The following is a 26,342-nucleotide window of genomic DNA, read 5'->3' as shown; positions in this document are numbered from 1 at the left end:
ATGAAGATATATACTAACCAATATAGTAGTTTCACATTCAAAACATAAAATAGCAGTTTGAGAGATGTCTCTGTAGTATCTGTGTTTTGTCAAAGTCGGTAGTAGTTAATTAAGTGTTGCAGCCAACAAAATTTATATTTATCAAATACAATGAATGCGTTCCTGACAGATCAAAATTGTGTGCCGTACCAGAACTCAAACCTGGGATCTCTACCTCTCACTGACAAGTGTCCTACTGATTGAGTTATTAAGCAGAACTCATGATCTGCTCTCATGGCTTAACTTTCAGCAACACCTCATCTCCTAACTTCCAAACTTGACAGAAGTTTTCTTGCATACCATGTGGGACTAGCAATACAACAGTAGGTACAGACTGAGAGTCATGCTTGGATAACTCAGCCATTAGAGGACTTGCTCTTCAAAGGCATATGTCCCTGGTTTGAGTACAAGTCTGGTTTTGTTTTGATCTGGCAGCAAGTGTCAAATTAGTGCATATTCCACAGCAGAGTGAAGATTCAGATTGGATGATGGCGAAATCACTACATGAAACCAAAATTCAGTTGAAAATAGGACAAGTTGAGCAAGTGAGAGAACAGGAAATTACCAACAGCAGATGCTCACAGTTAAGTAAATACTGTCCCTCTACATGGAGCATGGCACACAAAATAGGACACCATTTTGTTTTTGAATAAACACTTTACTGTCAAGACAAACTCAAAGGAGCACATACTAAATTGTAAAATACTTTACACACGTTTAGTATGTCCACTATTAGGATTCTGAGCTTCTTTCACATGAGCACTAATGTTAGCAATAAAATACTGGGAACACTACTCTCCTAGCAATGGTATCGAGAATTACACACAATTTCTTAACTCATTCGTTTCTCCAAGTTCTATTTCAACTGCTTTTGAGATGCTGAATAGGATATCAAGTGCAACTCATAAATTATCTATAATATAAATGGTGACACATTTTGTACACCACACATTTCGTTGGAAGTGTCTATGTGCCCAAGGCAATAGCTCATTACTGGCTAAAAAGGCATTTACTTCAATCGTAGAATGCTACATTGGATAACTACTGCAAAGTATTTGAATGAAAGCATTTCCATATGACACTACTAACTAGTCTGTTCTTTTGACTCAGGTTCAGTCTACAGCAGGAACAGTGGTGGTTATGGTCGTGTTTCTCTAATGCTCATAGATTGGTGATCCATCAGTCCCACACAGCCAACAGGGTGATCCTATCATGTAATCAATGAGAAGTGAGAAAAGAGACAATGAATTTCTAGCAGCTAAATAGAAACTATTCTTTCTGCTTTTGTGGCAATTATTTAACCCCCTCTCTCCTCCACTAACTGGGAGTATGTCACGAACTACAAGGTTGAGGGATGTGGTCAGTTTGGAATCAGATTGGTTGCAAGTTGGCAAAGCCAACAATGTAAAGCTAAGAAACCTGTTGTGGTTCCAGACTGATCTGCAGCTTAGCCCAGGGTTTAGGATAGACTGGAAAGTGAAAGTTTTACTCGTAAAAATTAATTTAATGACCTGTGTTGTCACATATATTTCTTTCGTCAAAATATTGCATGAACTATAAGGTTGTGATTGGGTTGGGATCTAACACAGCTTAAATTACAATAATAACCAGTGTTGTCTGAACCTTTGCCTCTTTCTTTTGACTGTGTTACCATTTCGGATGTTGTGATATATTGGCATTAGAATGTGACAATATTGTATCAAAACATTGGCTGTGTAGGTCCATCAGCTGACACACTCTCTTTCCATCCCACCATACATCATGGTGAGCACTAACAATGTCGCTGCACGGAACACATAACAATGTCAATGATTGCTGCTTTGTGCATTCACTTGTGTGCCAGACAGGAATATGTACAGCTATGTAAATGTGAGAGTCAAAACAGTTATATTATTTTGACAGTTAAGATTTATTTTAAATTGTGCTCATCAAGAGAGAAAATGACCAATTTTTCTATTTCCTGATGCAGCAACCAAAGAACGCCAAGGTGAAATGGAACATGAAAGCGCAATTCTAGAGTGTAATTTCTGTGAAAAGAGCAGTGTACAGCACGAATAAAATAGCTTTGTGACTGACACATTGCAGTGGCAGGGGACAGCAATGCTGGCATGCAGCCAGCCACACTTTACACGGTTCTTACTGTGCCTGGAAAACACACAATACCTGAAGCATGTGGCACTAGAGCAAGCTGTTCCAGATAAGTGCACATGGGCAAATTGCTGACGAACAGGTGATTTTGCAGCCAGGCTGCAGTATACACAAGTGTACTCCAATGGTCAAGTGTACGTGGACAGGGGGTGGCCAAGCAACACAGACATGAGCAACAGGGCCAAGTGGCAGCCAGCCTACACTACCTATGTCTATCCATAAGTGTGATGAGGGGTGGGCAGGGCTAGCTAGCCCCATGGGCCAGCACTGAAACAGCCTACACCAGAGAAAGAACTAAAACTGGCTAGCCCCCTACCACTAAGCTTGCTTAAAGATACATCCCGAAGTTAATTTAAGCAAACTATTCCGAGACCAACAAACCTGAGCCAAGAGAGAAAACCATCTTCAAACTGATTGAATGTATTTTGTTCTCACATTATGTTCGTTTTCCGCAAGGTATTTCTCTACAGCCCACATAATGAGCAAATCACCTAAGAACACCTGATTTTACAAAACAAAATTAACTGTTTGAGTGTACCTATTGAGAAACTAGTTGTTTACTGACCAACCACTTTCAGGGAGCTAGTAAAATTATGAATAAAGTGCCTAATTGTTACATTCCATCCAGGATATTCCATTGTTTGAAGTACTTAATAATATTGATGGCAGGCAATGAAAATTTCGTAACTTCATTTTGTTTAAATTTGCAGGTGAATGAAAAACGGTTTCTTAAAAAATAATGAGGTGATACAGAAAGTAGCTATATGTGTAACTGTGTAGTAAAGCCTTGTTATTGGCAGATTAGGGAAATACATGTGCTTTCAAATCTCTCTGATTACAGAGTTTCTTGTTAGCAGTATTATGAGTTTTCACAGACAGAGTTATGAAGTTTTCATTGCCTACCATCGATTTATGTTTAGCTTATTTCTCTCAACTTTATTTCCCATAAAGATGAAGCTTTGGCTATTGGGGTCATGTGCAGATTTATTTTGATGAACATGGAATGACAGGGCTGGGCAAACAATACTGACATTCAAATAGGCTTGAAATATCCTGATAAATTGAAGCACTTGATACAGCATCAATGTTACTCAAATGATCAAGTGACATCTGACTCTTGCAGCACTTTTGCAAGGGCTACATGAGAAACTATGAACTAGCCACAACAACAATCTACTGTTTGGCTTAATGTATGACAAATTTGTGAAACAGTGGACGAAACATAATTAAATTCTATCATTTAACATATTCCTGTTATATTTGAACACGTTTGCAATAATGGTTCTCATATACCTATGGATACCACATACAATCATTGACACTTCTTTTTACCTAAAGACAACATTCAAAAGTCAAAACGTTTTAATTCAGGATACATTACTTGATTCTCAGCCCAGATCAACATTTCATTTGATTATGAGAGGGGGCAATGATTTACTAAGTGCGTTATTAATTAGAAATTCAGTCTATGTTCATATATTACAACACCAGTTGGAAATGTTGCCAACTTTAGATCATCATGGCAACATTCAGATGAAACAAAGAATGAAATGCCTAACAAATGAAATGTATTACTTCAGTGGCAAGACCGTTCATGGATAAAGTACCAACAGACGCCAACGAAAGTTCGAGAACTGGACTCAATCGTGATTGTGATATTTCATTTATGTATTAACTGCTATTGTTACATATAACTTGCACTCTAGAAGACATTGCGGTCTGTGTTTCACAGCTGCACAGCACATCACAATGGAGGGGAACAGTGTTACCAGTTTGTCTGAGAACTAGATGAGTGTGGGGGGAGGGAGAGTACTAGTGACCAGGTAGCAAATTACATCACATTGCCAACCATGGGAATCTATACTGTGTACTTTGGCTAAACTGCAGTTTGCCTGAAACCATTTGTAGTTGGAATTGAACTTACTTTAAAATTGGACAAGTACTCAAAAATAGTGTTCATTTTTGCACGAGATGGTAAATGTCTAGACAGGGGCCAGTGGCGTATTTATGTGTTTCATGCTTCAATATTGTTGGCACTCATCAAAATGTATGACAGGAACATAAGGGATGTTTCAGCTGCTGGTTCTACGCAGCCAATATATTTGGAAGCAAGAGAAATTGTAAAGTCGCCTGTAAGAGAGCGAACAGTCAAATTTGCCCTTGTCTAGCTGCAGATTTATCAAACAGGTCCTTAGGCATTTGTCAATTTAACCTCACATTCAAAGCAGATGCTGTTTGTGTATGTTGTATTTTGACACTAGTTGGAATGGCTACAAATGTAGATAAGGCATTTCTGACACAGACACAGGCACTGAGTTTTAAATAGTGGTAAACAAGATACTGGTCCAGGAAATAAGAGAGAAATTTACACACAAAAACCTGTTAAAAAATGTTACACTCAGAGTCTGATAACAACATCAACTTTCTGCAGATGGACTGTGATGCTTTTGATAATTTGTTTAGAGCTATTTCACACACACACTGAAAAAGAAGACCCAAGTATGCAAAATTTTACTCTTTTCTACTTGCTCCACAACATGGGAAGAAAAGCACCCATTGTCCCTGGAAGAACTCGAGAATTTTGATTTTCTAAATTTCATTCCAATCATACTTTAATGTGCAGGATGTTGATTTTCTTCTTGACCTCTCCCTTTGTAATATTTGGCTGGAGAGATGTGACATTGGTTCTGTTTTGGTAATTGCCAGTGATATTCCATTTTTATCCTGGATCAAAGTTTCCACAGTTGTGGGAAGTCATGATGCAGTGAGACAAATTGTAATACAACATTAAACTTTCCATCAGAGTTTCTTGCAAACACTTCAAATATGGTCCATGCTGACAAACATGTCAAATAGCACTGTATACAGTCAAATGTTTGGCAAACATAGAGAAGTTTGGCCAACTGACAAATCATGTGCGGAGGTCTTTACATTCTCATCAGTAGAGAAGTGAAGTACGACGTATGTTCGGCAGAGTTGGTGTGTGTGTGTGTGTGGGGGAGGGGGGGGGGGGTGAGAGAGAGAGAGAGAGAGAGAGAGAGAGAGAGAGAGAGAGAGAGAGAGAGAGAGAGAGAGAGAGAGAAGGGGGGGGGGGGCATGTTCTCAGGTATCATAATAAAATCACAACCTCGGAAACTGCAACATATTTGGAAGAAACAGTCAAATATTTGTGATAAGCAAACGTATAAATTTCACATCAGTGCTATTAGGGAAGTGATACCAGTAACAACAGGATCCTTAAGCAAAAGAGATAGAAAAGGAAATGGTCTGCGAAATAATGTAAGCTCTCTCTTTTTGTGTATTTTGTTTCTCTTCGTATTATCAAAAGCAGACAACCAGTAAATGGCATAAATTTAGAATAAATATTATGCTAACTTTATAAACAGATATTGTATGTCAATAAAACAGTTGGTAATTTTGATTAGTTAGAATTTAGGCAGATACTTTATGCCAATAAAAAAGTTTGTAATTTTAATTAGTCAGAATATGTTAAAAAAAATTTTTTCAAGGTGGCTCTTTGAACAAAAGAAGGGATGCTGTTGTCTTCTATTCAGTGTCATCCTCTGGTAACTATGGCATTTAAGATCTTTCTGTTCACAGTGTGCTGCTGATTTTGGAGTTATAGGATGCACAAGGAAACATCATCAACTTGACCTCATATTTTAGGAAGAAAAAGGCACACTAGCAATATATCAGCCCTGCAATCGATCCTGAGAGAAAATTTGGACCATAATTCTTTTAGTAAGCAGTCATGACCTTCTGAACATACAGCTTTTAAACTTTAGCATGCACAGGTTGTAGGTCACTTGCTCTGACCCACTGCAACTGTCTTAATGCCCGAGTGTGAAGTATTTATATCGAAGTGACAACCAGCACCCTTCTATTTTTCGCAAATTGATGACAAAATAAGATTAGGAGGGAGGGAAACACGTCTGCTGAACATGTTTTACAATCTTATTCAATAACATGTTCTGCATTAAAAAGATATAAGCAATATGAGTACATAATATGTCAATCTCATGCACATATTTGTTCAACAATGCATGTTTCAAAACAAATATCGAGGTTTTAAGGCTTTGTAACATTTGTTACATTCAACCTACAATTACAAATAATACATGAAATGAAAGAGCAACTCAAACAGTTTTGTTCTACCTATCTGCATGTCTTGTTACCTGTGTCTTCCATTAGAACACATTAGTAGGCAAGATGGAGAATAGTGAACACAAAGTTTTGCGTTTTACAGTTTGCAAGGACTGAATGTGTTATTGTGTGAACTATGTTAAGTGCCACTGTAATCCTATAAGTGATGACAAAATCTGTAGAGGGCACCATCAAATGTTTGAAAATACTAGCTGTATTTGCAAAGGGAAGAGTACGGGATGACAGAGAGTGGGTGGAGAATGTGTGGACTGAATTAGGATGTCTATTTCTCTTTGCTGTGGTGTATTATTTCTAATTGTAAGTTGAATATAACAAATGCCACAAAGCCTTAAAACCCCAACAATAATTTTGAAACACACACACACACACACACACACACAGGGAGTGGCAACTATCAGGTAACAAAACAAAACAACCAAGTGGCGATTGCAGGAAAAAAAAAAAACTAATTGAACTACCACAAATGTGAAGTTTCCATCAATTAATTTGAAAGTTTTAGACATTTACACAGTGTATATATATTTTTGGATCACTATGTATACATACCTCAAAATCAAAATTAAGAAAATCAATTTATCTACATCAATCGTGTTGAAGAATAGTGCAACTCCTGCAAATGTATTTTTTAACAGTGGCAGCTCTCAACTCCGATGAACGTAATGCACAATGCCGATATTAATTATTAAGCATTTAGTGCCAAATATGATCTAATCAGATCGCGCGAAAAGTGCCACGTACGATCTAATCGTACTGCCGTTTTCGCGCACTTTTCTTTCAAACTATAGCACATATCGTAGTATATTGATGTCGTGAAGACAAACCAAGATCGAAAGACAGTCGTAAAGTACTTCGTTTCGACTGTCGATGCCAATAATATATATTTTCGAGTTCCAAACACAAGGTTGTTTTTCGTTCACTTCGAAGGTACTACGGCGCAGCCAAGGAAGAAGTCTCGTTTGAGTGCAGTGTATACTGTGGAAAGTAGTGAAGGTGACAACAATTTTGCAGGTTTTTAGGACAGTGGATCGATCTATGAGTGGTCTAGTGGTGATATCTCATCATGTGAGTCATCAATAACTGAATCTGCACCAAACACCGACAAAGACGATTTTGAAGAATTGACTGCAGCCAGTGACACGTTTGCTGAAATTGGAACTGATGAGTTGGACAATCCTGCTCTTCACCACTTCACGTTTTTGGAATTACCAGGCCCCAAAAATGTACCAATAAATGCTATGACAATTGATTTTAACAACTTGTTTTTTACAGTGCAACTGTTTACAATAATGGCAACAGAAATAAACAGATATGCTCGGCAATTTCTCGAAGCAAACGTAAACTTATCAGTGAACTCTCATGTGAGAAAGTGGTATCCTACCTCAGTGCCAGAAATGAGGGCTTTTGTGGCAGTAATACTAAATATGGGACTCGTAAAGAAATCAACAATTTTTAGTTACTGGTCCACAGATGAAAATATGGCGACACCATGGTTTTCCCACATGTTTTCATGAAATTGATTTCAGTTGCTCCTAAAATTTTTCTGCTTGCCAGAAAATGCAAAATTGCACTCTCCTGGGCATCCAGTGTATGACCCCACTGCAAAGTTTGATATTATGCTGAACATTGCAAATAATGTGCTTTGTCACCATTATATGCCTCATCAACAGCTGAATGTTGACAAAATTCTTGTTAGCTCTAAAACTCATTTAAACTCAACCAGTATCTCCCTAATAAATACCACCACAGATGGGGTGTAAAGTTCTGGATACCATGTGATTCTGTGGTGAACTACTGCCTTGGATTTTATGTGTACTGTCGAGCAAGAACTGAAGCTGACAGAGTGGAGGTAAAAGAGCACGGATTAGGCTGTGTAGTTATTACAAAATTACCTGCTCTTGGAAATTACATGAACAAGGGGTACCACATTTTCTGTGACAATTTTTTCATATCAATTCCAGTAGTGGAGAAACTGTATTCCATGGGAACCTTCCTCACTGGCAGAATAGGGAGGAACAGAAAATTTCTCCCACCTAATCTTTTTTCAAATTTGAAATTGGGCAGGTCAAATTCTTTAGAAAGGCCTTTGTACTTCTCTTGGCTTCAGGGAAGAGAAGTCACAGAAAAATCCAGTTCTGTTGATGAGTTCCTCCTCTACTGCAACAGTGTCAGAGAGAGGCACTCACAACCTTTGAAGAAACCTGATGTCATATTTCAATATAATAAATACATGGGAGTGAGTTATTCCTCAGATTTGATGATGTACTGTTATCTGGATGAGAGGAAGACTGTGAAATTATGGAAGAAACTGGTTTTCAGCATAATTGGCAGAATGTTTCTGAATGCTTACATTCTTTATAAAGAAAATCTATCTTCGTCCGAGAAACCACTCACACATCTGAAATTCAACACCTAAATCATCTGCACGTTGTTCCAGGAGTTGTTCAAGAAACAAAACTTAGCACCCCTTACATCAAGTGCAAATGCAGCACCCCCTACAGTGTATGGTGTAGAAATACTACCAGGAAAGAAGGAGTGAGCCTGTGTTGTGTGCTCTACAAAAGATACGAGGTGACGATCAAGAACAATGTGTGTACTCTGTAAGAAGGTATTATATCCCAAATGTGTTGGTCAACATTTGTGTGTCAATAAACATTTGTGTGTCAATAAATGATCCTACAACTTAATTGGTATTATGTTATTTTCTGTTGAAACTAGTGACAAAATTATAGATGTTTTGCCTATTTTTCGCATCAGTTATTTCAGGGTGCATTATTTTCCAAAATATGTGACAGAAAGACACAAACAAATATTACATCATTCAGAATACTATGTAGGTTGATAATCTGAACATAAATTTTAAGTTCAATTATATCACATGTGGCTAAATATGACTTAAAATCAAAGTTTTAATTTTCTCCGTAAAAAACCTCTAATACAAATATTGTTTTCTTTAGAAGTATGAGGCCTAAAGGTGTACTCTGCTTATATTTCTCTAGCTGAAAGAAAAAAAATTAAGGTCCTATGATAAACAGTTCAGATTTTATGGTAAGTTTAACAAACTTCTGCAATTCACTAGAAAATCGCCTGGCACTTTTCAACCGATACCATGAAAATTGCATGGCACCAAAAGGGTTAAGTAGGGTTACACTACTACTTTAATGACACATTCAATCATGTCATTAATTTACACTGTGTTTGTGAATCATAACATAGAAGAGTTCATAGCAAAAAGATCTCTGGCACCTGTTACAGGTTAAAAACCTTGCACTCTGACAATGAACAAAGATGCACTATCACTTTTTGGTTCACAGACGCTATGAACACAAACCTCTTACTCACTCTGCTGTATATGGGTATTAGGTGACTTCAGGAGAGTAGAGCAAGTGCTAACTGGTGTACAGGAATGTTTACAAGCTGTACATTCAGAAGATCATAACAGCATAGTAGCAGAATAATGTCCTAAATTTTTGCATAGGGCTGTTTCCTTGGGCTGATATCTTGCAAGTGTACACCCCTCCCCTCCTTAAAATATGAGGTCATGTTGGTGGTGATTCCTTGTCAGTTCACAGACATTCATGTGGCTGTCCAAACAAATTTACCATCAAAAACACTCAAAAAGCGTACACACATAGGGTGCACGCCAAATTTAGTAGAGTATGATTTACGAAGACAACAACAATGATTATAGGTACATCAAGAGATATGGGACTGTAACAGAAACTAAACATATTCGATAAAGCAGCAGAGTACTATGATATAAATCTGTATACAGGTGTTTATCAAACACCTTCAGCTTTTGTTAGTTGTACCTGTCTAAATGATTAATTGTTGTTAGTGTCTTCTCCAATCATCTGTGTCAGAAGTTGGTTTGATATTAGATGATCTGTCCACATGCTATTTGAATTGCTCAATGTTTTCTCTAGTTCGTTGATTTGGACTGTCATAGTGGCATTTGAGGATGGTATTACACAACTCCAAAATTGATTACATTATGTACATATAATGACCACAAATAAGTGAAGTTGAACACTATGCGGAAACATGATTACAAAAAACAATGGTGTGTTTATTATAAATGATACGAGAAGTGTAACATGGTAATATAGGTTAATTTTCAGAAGAATAAATTAATTACAGTTACAGTCACAGCCCTAGTGTAATCTCAGCACGTATTTATCTGCAAACTACAGTTCGGCAAATTGGTTAACAATCAAGATAGATTCTTTAAGAACCCCCCCCCCCCTCCCGCCCGGCGCGCGCACGCGCCCACACACACACACACACACACACACACACACACACACAGAGAGAGAGAGAGAGAGAGAGAGAGAGAGAGAGAGAGAGAGAGAGAGAGAGAGAATACAGCATGCTAACTGTATCAAACATAACCCAATTTCAATGAGACACAATGAATCACATAACAGAACTTAGCACAAAAGGTATACAAGCAAGTGAAAGTTTTTAACTAAACATGAAATGGAACATCAAATTGAAAGATAGTTCTACTACAAACACTAGTTTCAATATCAGAATGACAGAACAATATAAAGCCTACAGGTACGAAAATATACTGCACCTCTTCCTGCTAGGCGATGAAATTTTCTCCATGTGAGTGGCCCAGACACTGTGTATGGTGCTTCCCACAATCTTGTTGTGCATTTCTTCTGGATAGCTTCTTGAAGCAGAGGTTGCAGAGTTTTCATCACCCTCACTATGTCCTGATTACACTGTGGTCCCATTGCACGCAAATATGGCCACCGATGTACACAAGGTACATTAGTCCCTTTTCCACTGTTCTGCATCATCTGCTGCCTTTGCTGCATTTCCTCAACCTTACACATTGCTACAGTTGTACTTTCCAATAGCGCTTGCCTCCCTTGTTCTAGTGCCATGCAAGTCACTTCATTGCTGTCCGTAAATTCCAGCACATTCACTGTCGTACCATATGGGACGGCAGGGCCTGAACTTCCACGGAACTGCTTCGACGCACGATAAAGTGAGTTACTGGAACTCTGGACGATAACACACTGTTCCCTTACGAGTTCTATAACATTCTGCGGTACCTGGTCCACTAAATCACTAGCACCACCATTTTCTGTACTTGATTTTTCACTACTAGAAAGCAAGTAGGCCATAATTGACCCCTTCCGACGTTCACTCGGGTCTTCAGCAATTCCTGTAATTTCCTGTTCGTCTTCATAGAACAGACCAGAACGGTGAGAAAGCCTTCTGTTCACAACGGCACTAAAACCACAACTACAGCGAATAGGATCCTCTTCAGCAGCTCCATTCATGACAGACGTTCCACCGTGATGTCCTGGAGATGAACCCATCATTCCATAAGGTGGAGGTGGTCCACCCATTCCTATACTTCCCATTGACAAGAAGGGAGATGTAGGAGGATATGGTAAAGAAGTAGCTGGTGGCTGAGAAGGTGGATCTGGCAGATAGATCCCCGCATCAGCACCACGGATGTTCCCAACTACTTTGAGACCAGCATTACACACACAAAGTGTACAACTGTCAAAGTTGTGATCTCTAAATATATTGAGTGCAGTATCACTGAGTAGTATATTGACAACAAGCGAATTGGCTTCAGGGGCACGGGCCATAATGGGTGTGGGAACTGGCTCAACAGAATTCAAATTTTTATTGAGGTAGGAAGATGCAGTGGAAGTAGCTGGACTGGGAAGTTCATAAGGTGGTGGAGGAGGGCAAGGAGTCCTAACACCACCTCCACGGAACTGTGACTGCATATGAACAGGAAGCCCTCCACTGCTCATGGCAACAAGAGTCATTGGGCTCGGAGGGAAGGGGCCAGCTGGAGATATCGCTCTCGGGTGCGGAAGCTGGGTGTGGTGAGGATGTGGATGATGGGGGTGGGATACCTGAGTTGTATGTGGATTGCTAGAAACTGAGTTAGGTCTAGAATTTGTACCAGCATTTGAGGAAACCGGGATGTTATTTGAATGACTCGATGATGCTGACTTCTCACTGACCTGCTGTACAGGAGGATATTGCCATGACGGTTTGTAGACACAGTTCGTTGGTAAATTCACAGGGGGTAAACTCTGGCTTGGTAAGTTTGTCAGAGGTGCATATTTTGATGAGCCAACAAATCTATAAATTGTTGGAGGCCGAAAAACGTAAGACCAGTCCTCAATATTTTCCTCTTGTGGACTGCCCATATTAGGATAAATTTCTTGTTTGAACCTGGTACTACACGTAACTGAAAGGCTTTCAGTTAATTCACCAAGAGCACCATCTGATAAATGACCACAAGGTGAAGCAATAGGATTGTGCTCCATTGATGGAGGTGTGGGAAACATTTTAGACAGTTCTTCAGGACGAAGAATTCCAGATCCTCCACAGCTGTTCAATGATGTATTGCCTCCGCTTCCTCTTGGGGGTTTAACCAGCAAACTGGTAGATGCTGTATCATCTGACAGACCTGCAGGCTTGTTTGATCCTGGAGGAGTCTGCACCTGCAACTGTCAACAAATTTTCATTGTTTAATTTATGGAGAGCTATGAATATGTTCACTGATAACTCTAAGCAAATATGCAAAACTATTATTAGATTATGCATAAGTTTTAGCATTTTTTTTTTTGTTAATGTTGGTCATCATCTGCTATCATTTGTTATTTGGAGTGCACAATTTGTAAATATATCTCAAATCATAGCAGAAAAATATATTAAAAACAAAGATTCCAAGACTTACCAAGCGGGAAAGCGCCGGTAGATAGGCACAATGAATAAAACACACAAACACACACACAGAATTTCGAGCTTTCGCAACCGGCGGCTGCTTTGTCAGGAAAGAGGGAAGGAAAAGGAAAGATGAAAGGATGTGGGTTTTAAGGGGGGTAAGGAGTCATTCCAATCCCGGGAGCGGAAAGGCTTACCTTCGGGGGAAAAAACGACAGGTATACACACACACACACACACACACACACACACACACACACACACACACACACACACACACACACACACATCCATCCATACATACATACACAGACACAAGCAGACATATATTTACATTATCAAATCATAGCAGTTTAAATAAGGATTATCCTATTTGTGGGCTACAGCTCCAAGCAGAACAAAAGTAATATTATCGACAGGTTTCTGAATGCATTGACACTTATGCAGAGAATATCAAAGAAGAAGGCAGCTGAAGATTTAAAACTTTTCCTCTACAGAACTCCATGCTCTATGCTCCCTAAAAGCTGACGATTCCATCATTATCCTCCCAGCAGATGAAGGATCTACCACTGTGGTACTTGACCAAAAGGAGTGTTAGTGAAAGTCTGACATCTCTACATACATCATCTGCCATCAAGATACCATCCCTGTGATTCGAACTGAGCCGCAATCCCTCCCTAAAACATCAGGCCCCTTGCAAGGACTAACAGCTCAATCCATAGAACCTCTCACCCGACCTAAACCACGCACCCCCATTTCTTCTTAAGGTCCACAACCCCAATCATCCTCGCTGTCCTATAGCTGCTGGCTTCAAAGCACCCACCAAACGTATATCTGCCTTAGTTGGTCAGCACCTGCAACCTATAGTACAAAGACCTCCCTCCTATATCAAAGATACCAACCATTTTGTGGCTCATTTGAAATTCGTGCCTGTCCCACTACCACCACACACCTTGCTTGCCACCTTCCTCTATACTAACATCCCCTATGTAGATGGTCTGTCTGTTGTTGAACATTTCCTCAGTTAGCACCCACCTTATACTCAAACTGTGACATCCTTCCTACTCACGTTAATCAACTTTATACTTACCAACTACTACTTCACCTTTGAGGGACAGACATACAAACATATCAGGGGTACAGCCATGGGAACCAGGATGGCTCATTCCTATGCCAACCTTTTCATGGGATGCTTGGAAGGGGCTTTCCTGCGAACCACAGGTCTTCAGCCCCTGGTTTGGTTTAGATACACTGATAACATTTTTACCATGTCGACTTATGGTGAGGCTCATCTGTTAAAGTTCCTGGAACCTCTGACTATCATCTCCCAGTTAAATTTAATATGATCCTATTCCAAATCCCATGCCACTTTCCTTGATGTTGATCTCATCTTCACTGAAGACCAGCTATACACTTCTGTCCACATTAAACTTACTAACAAACGATATTACTTATATCGTGACAGTTACCATCCTTTTCATGTCAAACATTCCCATCCATACAGCCTTGGCATTTGAGGCAAACATATTTATTCTGATGCAGACTCTTTACAGCAATATACCTTCATTCTCACCTCAGCTTTCACTGGATGTAACTATTCCACTAGTCTAATTCAAAAGTAGATTTCCCGGGTATCATATCCAATTGTGGTAATGCTGACCACTCCAAAAAACAACTTTGCAGCACACCACTACTTACCCTGTGACCATCCGCACTGCAAGACTTGCCCTATGCACCCTCCTACCACCGCCTATACCAGCCCTGTACCTGCCAAAATATATACTATCAAAGGGAGAGCCACCTGTGAAATGACACTTTATATACCAGCTGTTACGTAAACACTGTTCCGCTTTTTACGTTCGCATACATGTAATATCCAGTTGCAGCACATACCCTAGAAGATCACCATTGTGAGCTCGGTGCTTGTTTCACCACACACGCCAGACCCCAGAGCTCCACAGGTGAAAACCAGCGCTACAACATATCCTTCATTCTCACCAACCATCTGGTCTTAATTTATGTCAATTCCTTTCATCTCAGCATTTATTCACAGTAACTAGTCTTTTCTTCTCTCCTTTTTAGTTTTACACATTTTTCATTGCCTTACCCATCTATTTTTCACCCCTCCCCTCGCACATCCGTTACATATAATGCACTTAGCTTTTACTCTTATTAACTCATGCACTCATATTTTCAAATTTGTTTGATGCATTCCCCAACAAACAGTCTTTCCTTCTCATCCCATCTGGTTAAGTCTACTCTTACCTGCAGTTCTGGGTGACATTCCTGAAATCTACATCTTTTCCTAGACCTTTACAGTCCTTTTCCTTCGCCCCTCTTTCTTCCCCTTCGACTTTTCTGCCTGGAGAAGAAGCCACTGGCTCCAAAAGCTTGCCTAATTATAACTTTTTTTAGTGTGTGTGTGTGTTCTGCCACCGCTTGGTGTACAGATTTATTTATCTATCCAATTAAATTATTAAGACAACAACTGTGACATTCTACAGAGTAGTACTTTTGAGACGAGTAATTTGATCACTGACGGACCTGCTGAACTGCCACCAGTTAGTTCACGACCACCACCGACTACTCCTCCCCCCAAAACTGTTAATTATGATAAAACAACCATGTCAACAACAGGAAATAGTAATATGTTGCTTGAGGCTTTCCCCGACAGACTAGTTGTAAGTATGTTTCTCGGGCGAGACGTTAGATGTCATCAGGAAATTTCAACACATTTTGTCGATGCAACTGACAGACATTTTTAGGTGCGGTGAACAACGTGTTTGCCACAACTGAAGACGTCAGTCAGCTTGGCTGTCAAAATATTGTGAAAATTTCACAACGACATCAGACATGTCGCCCATGAACCATATTTACAAAAAGCAGTAGTTTTAAGCTCTGCTTCATAAAAAAAAAATTATTCATCAGCAGGTGACAATGATGTGAACTATTGCATAAAAAGAAGAATCCTTTACTATGAATTACTATGCAAGAATTTAAATGTAGCAATTACAGCCAAAATTCCAATGCTTCGCAACTGATCAGACAGACTGTCTCAAAGGCTGATGCAACACGATAATGCATGCCTGTGTCTTGCTAACATTAAGAAAATAGCTGTACAGGGGTCTTGAGTTGGAGGCTGCTCTACTTCCGCCATGGACACCTAATATTGTGCCCCCTAGCATCCAATTTTCCCATTCAGTCTAGGAAGGAACTGCTTCATTATTGAAGATGCTTTTCAAACACACCTTCTTAATCTCCGAATGATGTTTAAATACAGTCAATTTGTGAGCAAAAGGGCCCTTAGGAGGAAAGTTGTGGGTTAGTTTTGATTTCTTCCATTTCAAGTGGTTTTTTTTTTTTAAAATCTGAATCCAAATCTAAGGTTTGCCAACAAAATTTTGTGATGCACAATATTTTTCGATTGTAACTCAGAAACTATCCTATACCAAGACTTGCCGTCTACTAAGAAAAACAGCCGGGACCCTCTAAATAACGATGCACATATAATTTTTGCTCATAATAACAATGTAACATATAATAATATATAATAATTTTTCAGTATTTTCCATTGGAACTTCAACTTTATTGTAAATGAATTTGTAAAATTTCAAGCTTCATTAAATAACTAACATCATGCAATTTTTTGGAAAAAAAATTGACTCTTACCTTTACACAAAATACCTAAATAAGGGACATGCAGGGAACTGGGAGGTATTACTGAGAGCCTTTAACAATAAATTAGAGTTTTGGAGTTGAAGTTAAGTGTTTCTGAGGTATAAGCAACAAACTGATAGAAAAAATTATGTTTTACTCCTTTTTTTTTGATTTTTCCAACATCACACAATATTGTTTGCAAACCAAAGATTCGCCTAAAAAAAAAAGTATAGAATGGAAGAAATCAAACTACCCCCCAACTTTCCTGATAAAAATACAATTTGACTGGAATATTTATTAATGGATTACTATATGCACACTAATCATCTAAAAAAATGTTGGAATGCTTTGCATCAACTTAAAGTAGCACAGAATGCTTTTCAAATTCATGAATTAGTGCTAAGTTTTGAGATACATTAACTGCTGACAGGGTTTTGATAAAGGATATTTTGAATTTGTCATTTAGAGCTACAACAAATAACATGTAGCATTAGGACACAAAAGGTTAATGACCAATAGTAAAGTCAGTAACTGAATTTTTTAAAATGTGAAAAACAATTTTTTACCGCTTCATCACAGGAGGCTTCATCATCATTGTCAAATATCTGGTCCAGGTCCCTGTATGAGGGTTGAAGACCTTCATTTGTAAACAGGCTATTAGGGACTTTATTTGTAGGCCCATTGGCATTGACAGGATCGAAAGGACCAATGGAGTTGCCACTTTTCCTGTCTTCTTCCTGTGAACAAATGGAAAAATTATTAAATGGCAAAACTGAGAGTTCTAAATGAAATTGCACCATTATGCAGAGGAAAGGCAGAGTCTTTCAATTTCAGTGGTTTGGAATGCTATACTTCAGTAATGCTTTACTCTGAAGGAAGTAAAAAGATGAAAACAGTGTATCACTGTTTCTGTTTCACTTACTTTTAATGAATTAGTTCGTTTAAACCCTTCCATACTGACAGAAGGGGCAGCCATATCATCATCAAATTCGTACGGATCAGACCTTTTACTTAACTGAACACTCTCAACCTCCATCTGTAATAAAAACCATGACTAATACATTTCTCTCTACATAATGATTTAGTTAGAACAGTGAAGTTTTGGACAACTAGTATCTAAGTTTATTAAACCCCCACAGAGAATTTACCCATGTGTTTTATCATACAGTTTCCGCCATAGTTTTACAAAGTTAAAACAAAGAAACAGTGTGAGACTGAAAAAGAAGTACTCTAAGCATGAAGAATTCGAAAAACAGACATTCAGAGGAACTGCGGGGCTAAAATGAAAAACAGTATAACATGCAGGGAAAATGCATTCCTTTCAACATCAAGTTTCAAATGAGAACACAACATGTAAACTTTGAGATAACAGAACTAAAAATCTCGATGAGATACAAATACTACTGAAAAGCGTCAATCATATCTTTCCTCCCCCCCCCCCCCCCCATCTCACAAAAAAAAAAGAAGCACCCATGCAAATTTCCACAGAATGCATCATTCACATTCAAGGTTTCATCCTTTACACAACTTAAATACTCCAATGCTTCTCTAAACTACTGACTTTACCACTTCTAAGGAAAAAAAAAATTGCTCTCATCTCACCATGAATTCATTGCATGAAACTCTTACTGCATTTCGACAATTAATTATTAATATAATTTAGGAACTAACCAGCAAGCTCATAAATGTACAAGTAGTACATACTACTATAACTACATTGGCATAACAGACAATAAGAAGTTTACTGGGAGGACAGAGAGAGAGAGAGAGAGAGAGAGAGAGAGAGAGAGAGAGAGAGAGAGAGAGAGAGAGAGAACTGAATCAGGTCAAAAGTGACTGAACGGAATCTGGATGGTGAGGTACAAAAGAATGCCTACTTGAAAATAGAGGGTCTCGTGATCATAATGCTCTCAAGAAAATAAATGGATAGATAAAACAATAATAATAAAATACAATAGTGCCATGCAATACTGAATAATTTTAACAAATTTTCATGCAATGAATTATAATTACTAACCAAAGATTTTCTTATTTTCATATTTAAAGTTATCTGCTTGTATGTTATATCCATATTTCTTGCCACTTCTCCATTTTAGAGAAGAGACTGAAATGAACAGCGTGATGATCTATCACACTTTAATGTGCAGAGGGAAATGACTTTTCAAGACAAATCCATAAACACATTACAGATGGAAGGCAGTAACTCTTGTTAAGAGTTCTCTTTACCTTACCTGTGTGTGCCTCATGTGAGCACCACAGTAAACCAGCCAAAGATGATGCCCATGTATTTACAATCTGTTTGATAGGTCACTGATATGGGATCATACTTCCATAGCACAGTTTCCAATTATCAAATAATTGGTGGCAAAATATTTGAAAGCACATTTGAGAGTAATCTGTGGGCTCTATTACGCAGATCGAGTTTCAATTTTTCCCCGTTATGTACATCGTACACTCTTCAGGTAACTCCTCCAACTGATGCCAGCAGTAGTCAACTGTTCACGTACTTACACTGCTATCCAAGGAAGATCTAAATATTCAACAACACACTACATACCCACTAGAATTTTGTAATAGGGGGTTTGTGTGTGTTGCTCTGTTATGCATCTACCATAATACCTTATAATGGATCGACAGAAAGCAAAAAATTAATGGTCTGCTGACACATAAGGGAATCCACTATTTAAACCTCGAAATTTCAATCTCAAAATGTTGCAGCAGGACTCTTACAAACTCAACTGGTATTCCATACTTAAAATATGGCAGAACAACCTTGCAGCACTACAATTTTGATGGTGCACAATGACTAATTCTCAGAAAGGTAATGAACGTATCTTCTTCGTTTCCAAAATCTTTGTATAATTAATGTTGTTTCCAAATAATAATTAACAGCTCTTATCGGACTAAATGAAAGAGAATTAGGTTTTAAAATCCCTCTGATGTCAAGCTCATTAGAGATTGAGCACAAGTTTAGAATTGGGAAGGATAAGGTCTCTTATCCATGTCCTTTTTATATTAATCATTTACCTCCAGTGATTAGAACAGGGAGAAGCTAAGTCTGGATGGCCTACAGAGATTTGACCTGCCGTCGTCCTGACAAAAAACCCAGTGCATTATCACTGCGCCATCTCACTTGCTGAATAAATTAAAATTTTACCATAGGAGAAAGAAGAATACAGTGAGCATGATACAGTACAAACCATCATGCCACAGCCAGGTTCCTGCTTAATCTCTTGTCTCATAAATGGCTGGGACATGCCATTAGGTGGTGACGCTGCATGCTGATGCGAGGAGTAGAGGTCACTGGGACTCATCCGGCGAGCATAAGCTGAATGCCTGCTGGGATCACCTGACTTCGATTCACATGGCTTAAATCGCTTCACAGGATGGTTCAACCTGCAAAAAGTAGAAGAAAATAATTTATAAACTCTGAATGCATAGTGATTTAAAGAAACTTAATAATTATGAGAGACATGCTATCTCTTGTAAAGTACGCTGATTGAAGATGAACACCAACAACAGTAAAACAATGGTAAAGGAGTGCAGGCAAGTTAAACTTTGTGATGCTGTGGGGTTTAGCTTACAAAATCAGACACTAAAAGCAGTGAACTAGTTTCACTCTTTGTTTAGCAACATAACCATGACAGAAGAAAATACAAAGAAAATGCAGATTTGCAATAGCAAAATAAAATCTCTCTCTCTCTCTCTCTCTCTCTCTCTCTCTCTCTCTCTCTCTCTTTCTTTCTTTCTTTCTTTGATGGAGTGAGGGGAGGGAGTGGTGCATGAGGGAAGAAAACATGTAATATAAATGTCTTCCAAAAGTAACTGTTTGGGGTGTAGGCTTCCACAGAAATGAAATGTGAATAATAAAGATGACAGTCATGAAGAGAAGAGAAGAGAAGCTTTTGAAATATGGTACCGCAGAAGAATGCTCAAGATTTGTTAGGCAGCTCAGTAGGTCAAATATATAATGAAGAGGTATATAATCAAAATGGAGAGGGAAAACATGTATTGCATTATGTGGCTAGAAGAAAACAGAGGTTAACAGGACATATCTTGCGGCACAAAGGATGGACTAGCATGGCGAGCTACATTAAACGAAACTTCAGATTGGAGAACACATCATTATAAATACTACTGTTATGGAGTAATTCCCTACACACAAATAATATACCCCTTATTCAATCCCATTAAATTGTTAATAGGGTAGGATTCATCAACAAAAAAAGTATGCAGTTTTTATTAGAAAGGTTTACTTTTTTGTTGTTTTAATTTTCATAACGTAAGAGAAATCAATAGCACTCAGGTCATCACTCTGATAGACAGCCTCAAAGCTGCAAAATGCAGAAATTTCACATATATGGAATGATAAATATGTACGTAGTATATTAAGAAAGCAGTTTTTTCAGGTTGGTTGGTTTGTGGGATTAAAGGGACCAGAGTGTTTTCAGTTTCAAAATCTAATGAGAAAAGAACTCAAGGTCTAATCTGCAAGTAAGATAAATGTATTAGTAAATAAGGAAATAACTTTCGAGTCAACACCTGTTTATCATCTTAAGTGTGTAATATTCTTCACATCAATGCTGCTATAATAATTCATGATTAGTAATTATGGTTTAACCCTACCACTGCTGGGGACATGTATACACATCCTGCTATGACATTACCCAGGTGCTGTGGATGTGTGTGCATATGCCGTTTGGGTTTACCTACATCTGTAGCGTCCTGAGCCGCCGAACCCTCACTGCTGTGGACGAGTTACACATTAAAAAGTAAGTTTCAAGTTTTTATCATGCAACATGTGTGCCTCATTGCTTGCTACCATTTGCAAAGAAACTCGTGTCAAAATATTGAATCATTATTCAATATGACGACTGTTACAAGCATGTGATTTGCGTTGCACAAGGAGGTGAATGGGCACATTGCGTGCGACTATCCGTCAGATATAAAACACTCTGACTCGAGAATGAAACATCTTTCTGCCTTCAATTTTAAATAAAATTTCGATACCTGACCTACATTTCATTTCATACATGGCAATGTATAAGGTACAATCAATAATTGCATAGTTTATGCAAGGTGTTTCTCTCTCAGAAAGATCTTTAAAATTTCATGCAATGTTTTACTTAATTTCATGAAGCAAACTAACTAAAGCATATAATGAAAAGAAATTCAGTACCTTATTGAGGAAAGATATCACACTGTAAGACGTAAAAAATTAAATTTTCTTCCACTAATAGTTTTAAAAAAATTGGATAAGTATTTTTTTTCTCAGAACAGGCACCAACATTTGACGAGGAATGCAGCCATAACAAAAGCTGCCCTCAGCCGGGAATGCAGAGAGCACATCTCTAGCAGCAAAAGGCTTAAAGAGAGATCTCCAACAATGTTCCATCATAGCTTGCAGGTAATTTTGGGCACCCGCCTGTGCTCACTTGATGGACACATGATGTTGCAAGGAAAAGATATCAGCCATTATGTAGCTTATAATGGCTGGGCCTTAAAGCCTTGCTGTGCATGCCCGTCGGTTACTTATAAACAAGAATATATTAAAAGCCAATCATCATCTGCTGCTCAATTTATAATCAAATTATGTGAGGCCACTAAAAACGCTGACGAAACTTCAAAATATGTTACAGGCTCAATGTACCTGGCAAATTATAAATACATACAGTTTGGCAACATTGCTCATTAAGTCTCATGTTCACAATATCCTCACATATGCGGAAATGTCTTTTTAGTAGCAACACAGCAGTGGAATGATACATAAAGAGACATGATAATAGCTTAATTGCGTCAAGAGAACAAGTTTCTTTACGAAGAACCAATACGTAGAGAAAGTAAAGCACAATGTCAGATATTTTCTACTGCTTAGCTGCATTATTATTAACAAGAATCTTAAAATAAGAAACACTGATAAATCCTGAGAATGTGATAGCTGTGTTTGGAAGAACTTCTGATATCTTATATGGCCTTGCACTTAAAAGCTTCATTGTATGTAATATACAATGCTTCTTGATACGAAGTCAAAACTGTTACTGTATGAAAATAGCTTCAAAGAAGGAGAATAAAATGGATCAGGAACGTACATGGATCTCAACTGATGCACTGACACTGACTGATGCATGGAAACTGTTGACATTGCAACATTATGGACTGTAGTGTTGTCCCTGGGAAAAAGCACTGTCCCATGTGCCAGCCTTGGTCCTTGTGTAATCAAGTCTTTGTCTCAAATGACTCAATAAAGAAAATAATAAGTCCTTTTTATGGTTTTACCCTGTACCTGATGTCTGTAGCTTACAGAGTAAATCTCATCACATTTTTCATTCTTTCCCCTTGTATTTTTTACCCTTCTTTGGTGCACTTTCGCCACACAGTCTGCGAAAACCGGTTGCTTGAATTTTTCAATCTGATAATGCAACGAAATCATGAAGCTGAACGAAATAGTCTGTGGTTTGTAACTAACCATTCGCATACAATGGCATAAGCTTCCGCGACCAGTGTCGGTTAACATCAAAGTTTTCCAAGTATTGCATTGTACTGGTTTCTCCAGTGGTGGTCTCCCCTCCCTCTCCTTCTCCCACTAAGACGCAGCACAATACACACAAAACTTTTGACTAAATGCTCCCAGTTTGAGCTTGGACATCTTCTTCTTCTTCTTCTTCTTCTTCTTCTTCTTCATCATCTTTCTTTCTTTCCGGCAAAATTCAGAAATCATGACATTAAGTTCTAATGACTTTTCCATAATCAGTTGAGGTCACTGCCATTTCACTGAATTACAATGTTTAAAGAAAGAAAACACAACTACCAGGGCACTTACCACACTGAAGCACAACTGTTGAAAACATAGATATTATTCAAATATTAAAATAGTACAGTGAAATCCCCTTTTACACTATTCACATGGTTTGGGTGTATGTGAAATACCACCAAAATATTTATATAAATAAAATACTTAACTGGTGAACACTTTAATTACTGATCCAGAAATGCTTTCACTATTGAAACCAGAAACATTTGAACAACACAAAGGTGTCAACTTGTGCTAAAAGTCGCCAAACAATGAAATGCGAAATGTGCTTCTGAGCTGCCATGACGAGAGCTGCCATGACGAGAGCAACAATCATGAAGTTTCGTACGCACAGTACAAACGGAAATCTGCTGTGATCGGTCATTATTCAAATGAAACTAGTTACTCCCATCAGCCACCACACCAAGTAGAAGTTGGCAGCAGAAGAGAATAAAGCACAAATTGATCCGATTTTTCCCGATTCAGATCTTTTGAGTAGTGTTTTTTGGTTTCAAGAAACTTGAAATGAATAACCTTTGCACACAGTGCTTAAAGGCCAATGCCATACCTGTGTCACATTACGTCACGTATATCTGTTTTTTTCTCCAAGAACTTTGCTTTTATAAAGCTTAAATTGAGGGAAAATCATAAATACATCAATGTAAAACTGTGTGTGAATTAACATTGTGAACATAGGAAAGTTGAAAGGAACAATAAAAGAATGTTGTAAACGGCAGGAAAACGTTAATTCTGGGAACTTAAAAGTGGGGTTATACTGTATCTAATTTGCTATTCTAAAGAACATATAGTTTTATAGCAGTACTAATCTTCTGATGCAAGAAAACAATATGTGAATAGTAAACATAAAGTGATCTACAGATTTACGAAAAATATATTCTCACTATGGCCAACAGGCTGATTGCAAGAGATTCAGGAACCATTCTGACATTAAAATTTTATAATTTATTTTGTGATCTTAGTGCACATTTGTTTTTCTCATATGATTAGTTTCATTCAAAGTTTCCCATCTCCAGATCTATTTGGCTGCAAAAGCAATTCATAATGCCAAGAAGGAAATACACAGAAGAATACCGCCATAAAGTCATACTGTATTATTATATGCAGTTCCATATGGTCATGCCAAGTTGCTTATACAGCTATAATGATCCGAACATGATCAATTTTTACCAAAACTAGTCAGACCAAAAAAATAAATGTGCAACTGAGACAATAAAATAAATGATAAAATTTTAAATATATTCTCGACATCATCATATAAAAAACTTTAAAAAATTAACACGGAACGTCAGAATAAAACCTAATACTAATTTTTTACTGCACACTCACCAAGCATCAATAGCAGAGTAATCATACAACAACTTCAGAGGCTGTTCTTCTTCCATAAGTATATTTTCATATTCCTTTGAAGTAAGGATGGGTCGCTTGAGAAGTGGAACTTCCTGAATTGTAGTTGTTGGATGTGAGGGTGCTGTGGAGTGGGCACTTGCAGGGCCCTGCGAGCCTCCCACACTATCAACAGCTTTTGTTGCAGGTTCAACACTTGATGTAGTGGGATATGGTGAAAACACCTGTGGACAAAGCATACTACATAAAAAAGAGAAACTTCACTATCAAAAATATTAGAACACATTTAAAACAGTTTTCTTTTTAGAAGCTACAGCGAAAGAATATATCTCTGAAGTCCCCTTAACCATAATGATCTGCTACTGTTGCAGAATAAATAGGAAACACATCAAGATTGTTGATGATTTGCAACAAACTATATGAAGCCAATGCTGACAATAACATGAAATTATGTCTTGATAACAAAATGTGTTAAAGATTGATAGGCAGAAAGACAGATATTGCCTGATAAAACTGATATAAGCAAATGGGACTTTACAAAGTAGAATAAATAGTGTCACAGTCTCAATCCCTTTGCCTCAGAATTATTCTCCAATTTTTCAAGTTTATCGATGTAACATGTTTGGTCATACCGTGGATTAGGAAGCATTTAGTTTTGTCTTGATCTTGTTTTTTGCACAGAAGAAGCCAGTTATTTGACAAGTCATCGGATATGTTTACCCTTGCACTGTTCGTACAATTCTTTTATAAGGCATGTTTTCACAGGCTTGTATTACAGTGTGCTCACTTCCTTCATATTCCACAGAAAGTGAACACTATTTAAAGTTCTGTACAAGGAAATAGGTCATTTTACAGGAAAGTTGGGGAAAGGCACAAGAAAGAAGTTCAAACTTCCTGGATGGGCATCAGAATAAGAACTTGGATGTCCACTAGAGTGTCTAGAATTTATCTTAAATGGTAAAGTTTAGTAACTTTTTCTTTTAATATAACTGCTAATTTTAGCTTACTCTGCACACTTTCATTCATCAGAACCAGAATAATTTTCAGTCTGGGCAGAAAGTATTCATTTCACAAAAATGGCAACAAGAATAATGGTTGCCATATGACCACAAAGATCCTCCAAACTAAGCTTAGGCAACTAGCAGTGCTATCAATTCATTATCTCCCAAATAAACTTATCACTGAACATTTAAAACAAAACACAAGTGAATAAAAATTACCATCATTGATCACACTTTTAATATTAAAAAAGGTAGGGCGGTAGAGCAAAATCTAACTTTTTTAAAAAAGCTGATTACATTTCATTATTTACAAACTGGTTCACAACTTTTTAGCCAATATTGAAATTTGCACACTGACTTGGATGTTCATGCTGTTTTCAGGTAATAAAGAGCAACAGCTGTGAAAAATGTGAAAATACTGACTGACAATTTGGTAACTAATGTGGTTTTCTAATGGCCACAGACTGTCT

General features: G+C 37.9%; 1 protein-coding gene across 4 annotated transcripts in view; it reads right to left on the bottom strand.

Moving 5' to 3' along the window:
• LOC126336805 (mediator of RNA polymerase II transcription subunit 13) overlaps nt 1-26,342 on the bottom strand; it is a 202,188-nt gene that overhangs the window by 48,586 nt on the left and 127,260 nt on the right. For 2 of the 4 annotated variants that reach the window (XM_050000847.1, XM_050000875.1), the window contains 5 exons: nt 24,854-25,095; nt 19,917-20,112; nt 17,639-17,752; nt 17,283-17,453; nt 10,928-12,842 (listed from right to left, as the gene is read on the bottom strand). In XM_050000847.1, the coding sequence (XP_049856804.1) occupies nt 10,928-12,842; nt 17,283-17,453; nt 17,639-17,752; nt 19,917-20,112; nt 24,854-25,095 (2,638 nt within the window). The remainder of the gene's footprint in view (nt 1-10,927; nt 12,843-17,282; nt 17,454-17,638; nt 17,753-19,916; nt 20,113-24,853; nt 25,096-26,342) is intronic. The other 2 variants (XM_050000856.1, XM_050000866.1) reach the window with 2 other exon arrangements.

This window comes from Schistocerca gregaria, chromosome 1 (assembly GCF_023897955.1).
Source record: "Schistocerca gregaria isolate iqSchGreg1 chromosome 1, iqSchGreg1.2, whole genome shotgun sequence".
NCBI lineage: Eukaryota > Metazoa > Arthropoda > Insecta > Orthoptera > Acrididae > Schistocerca > Schistocerca gregaria.
The sequence above is the reverse complement of the archived record's forward strand: the minus strand, read 5'-3'. Positions and strand labels throughout refer to the sequence as shown.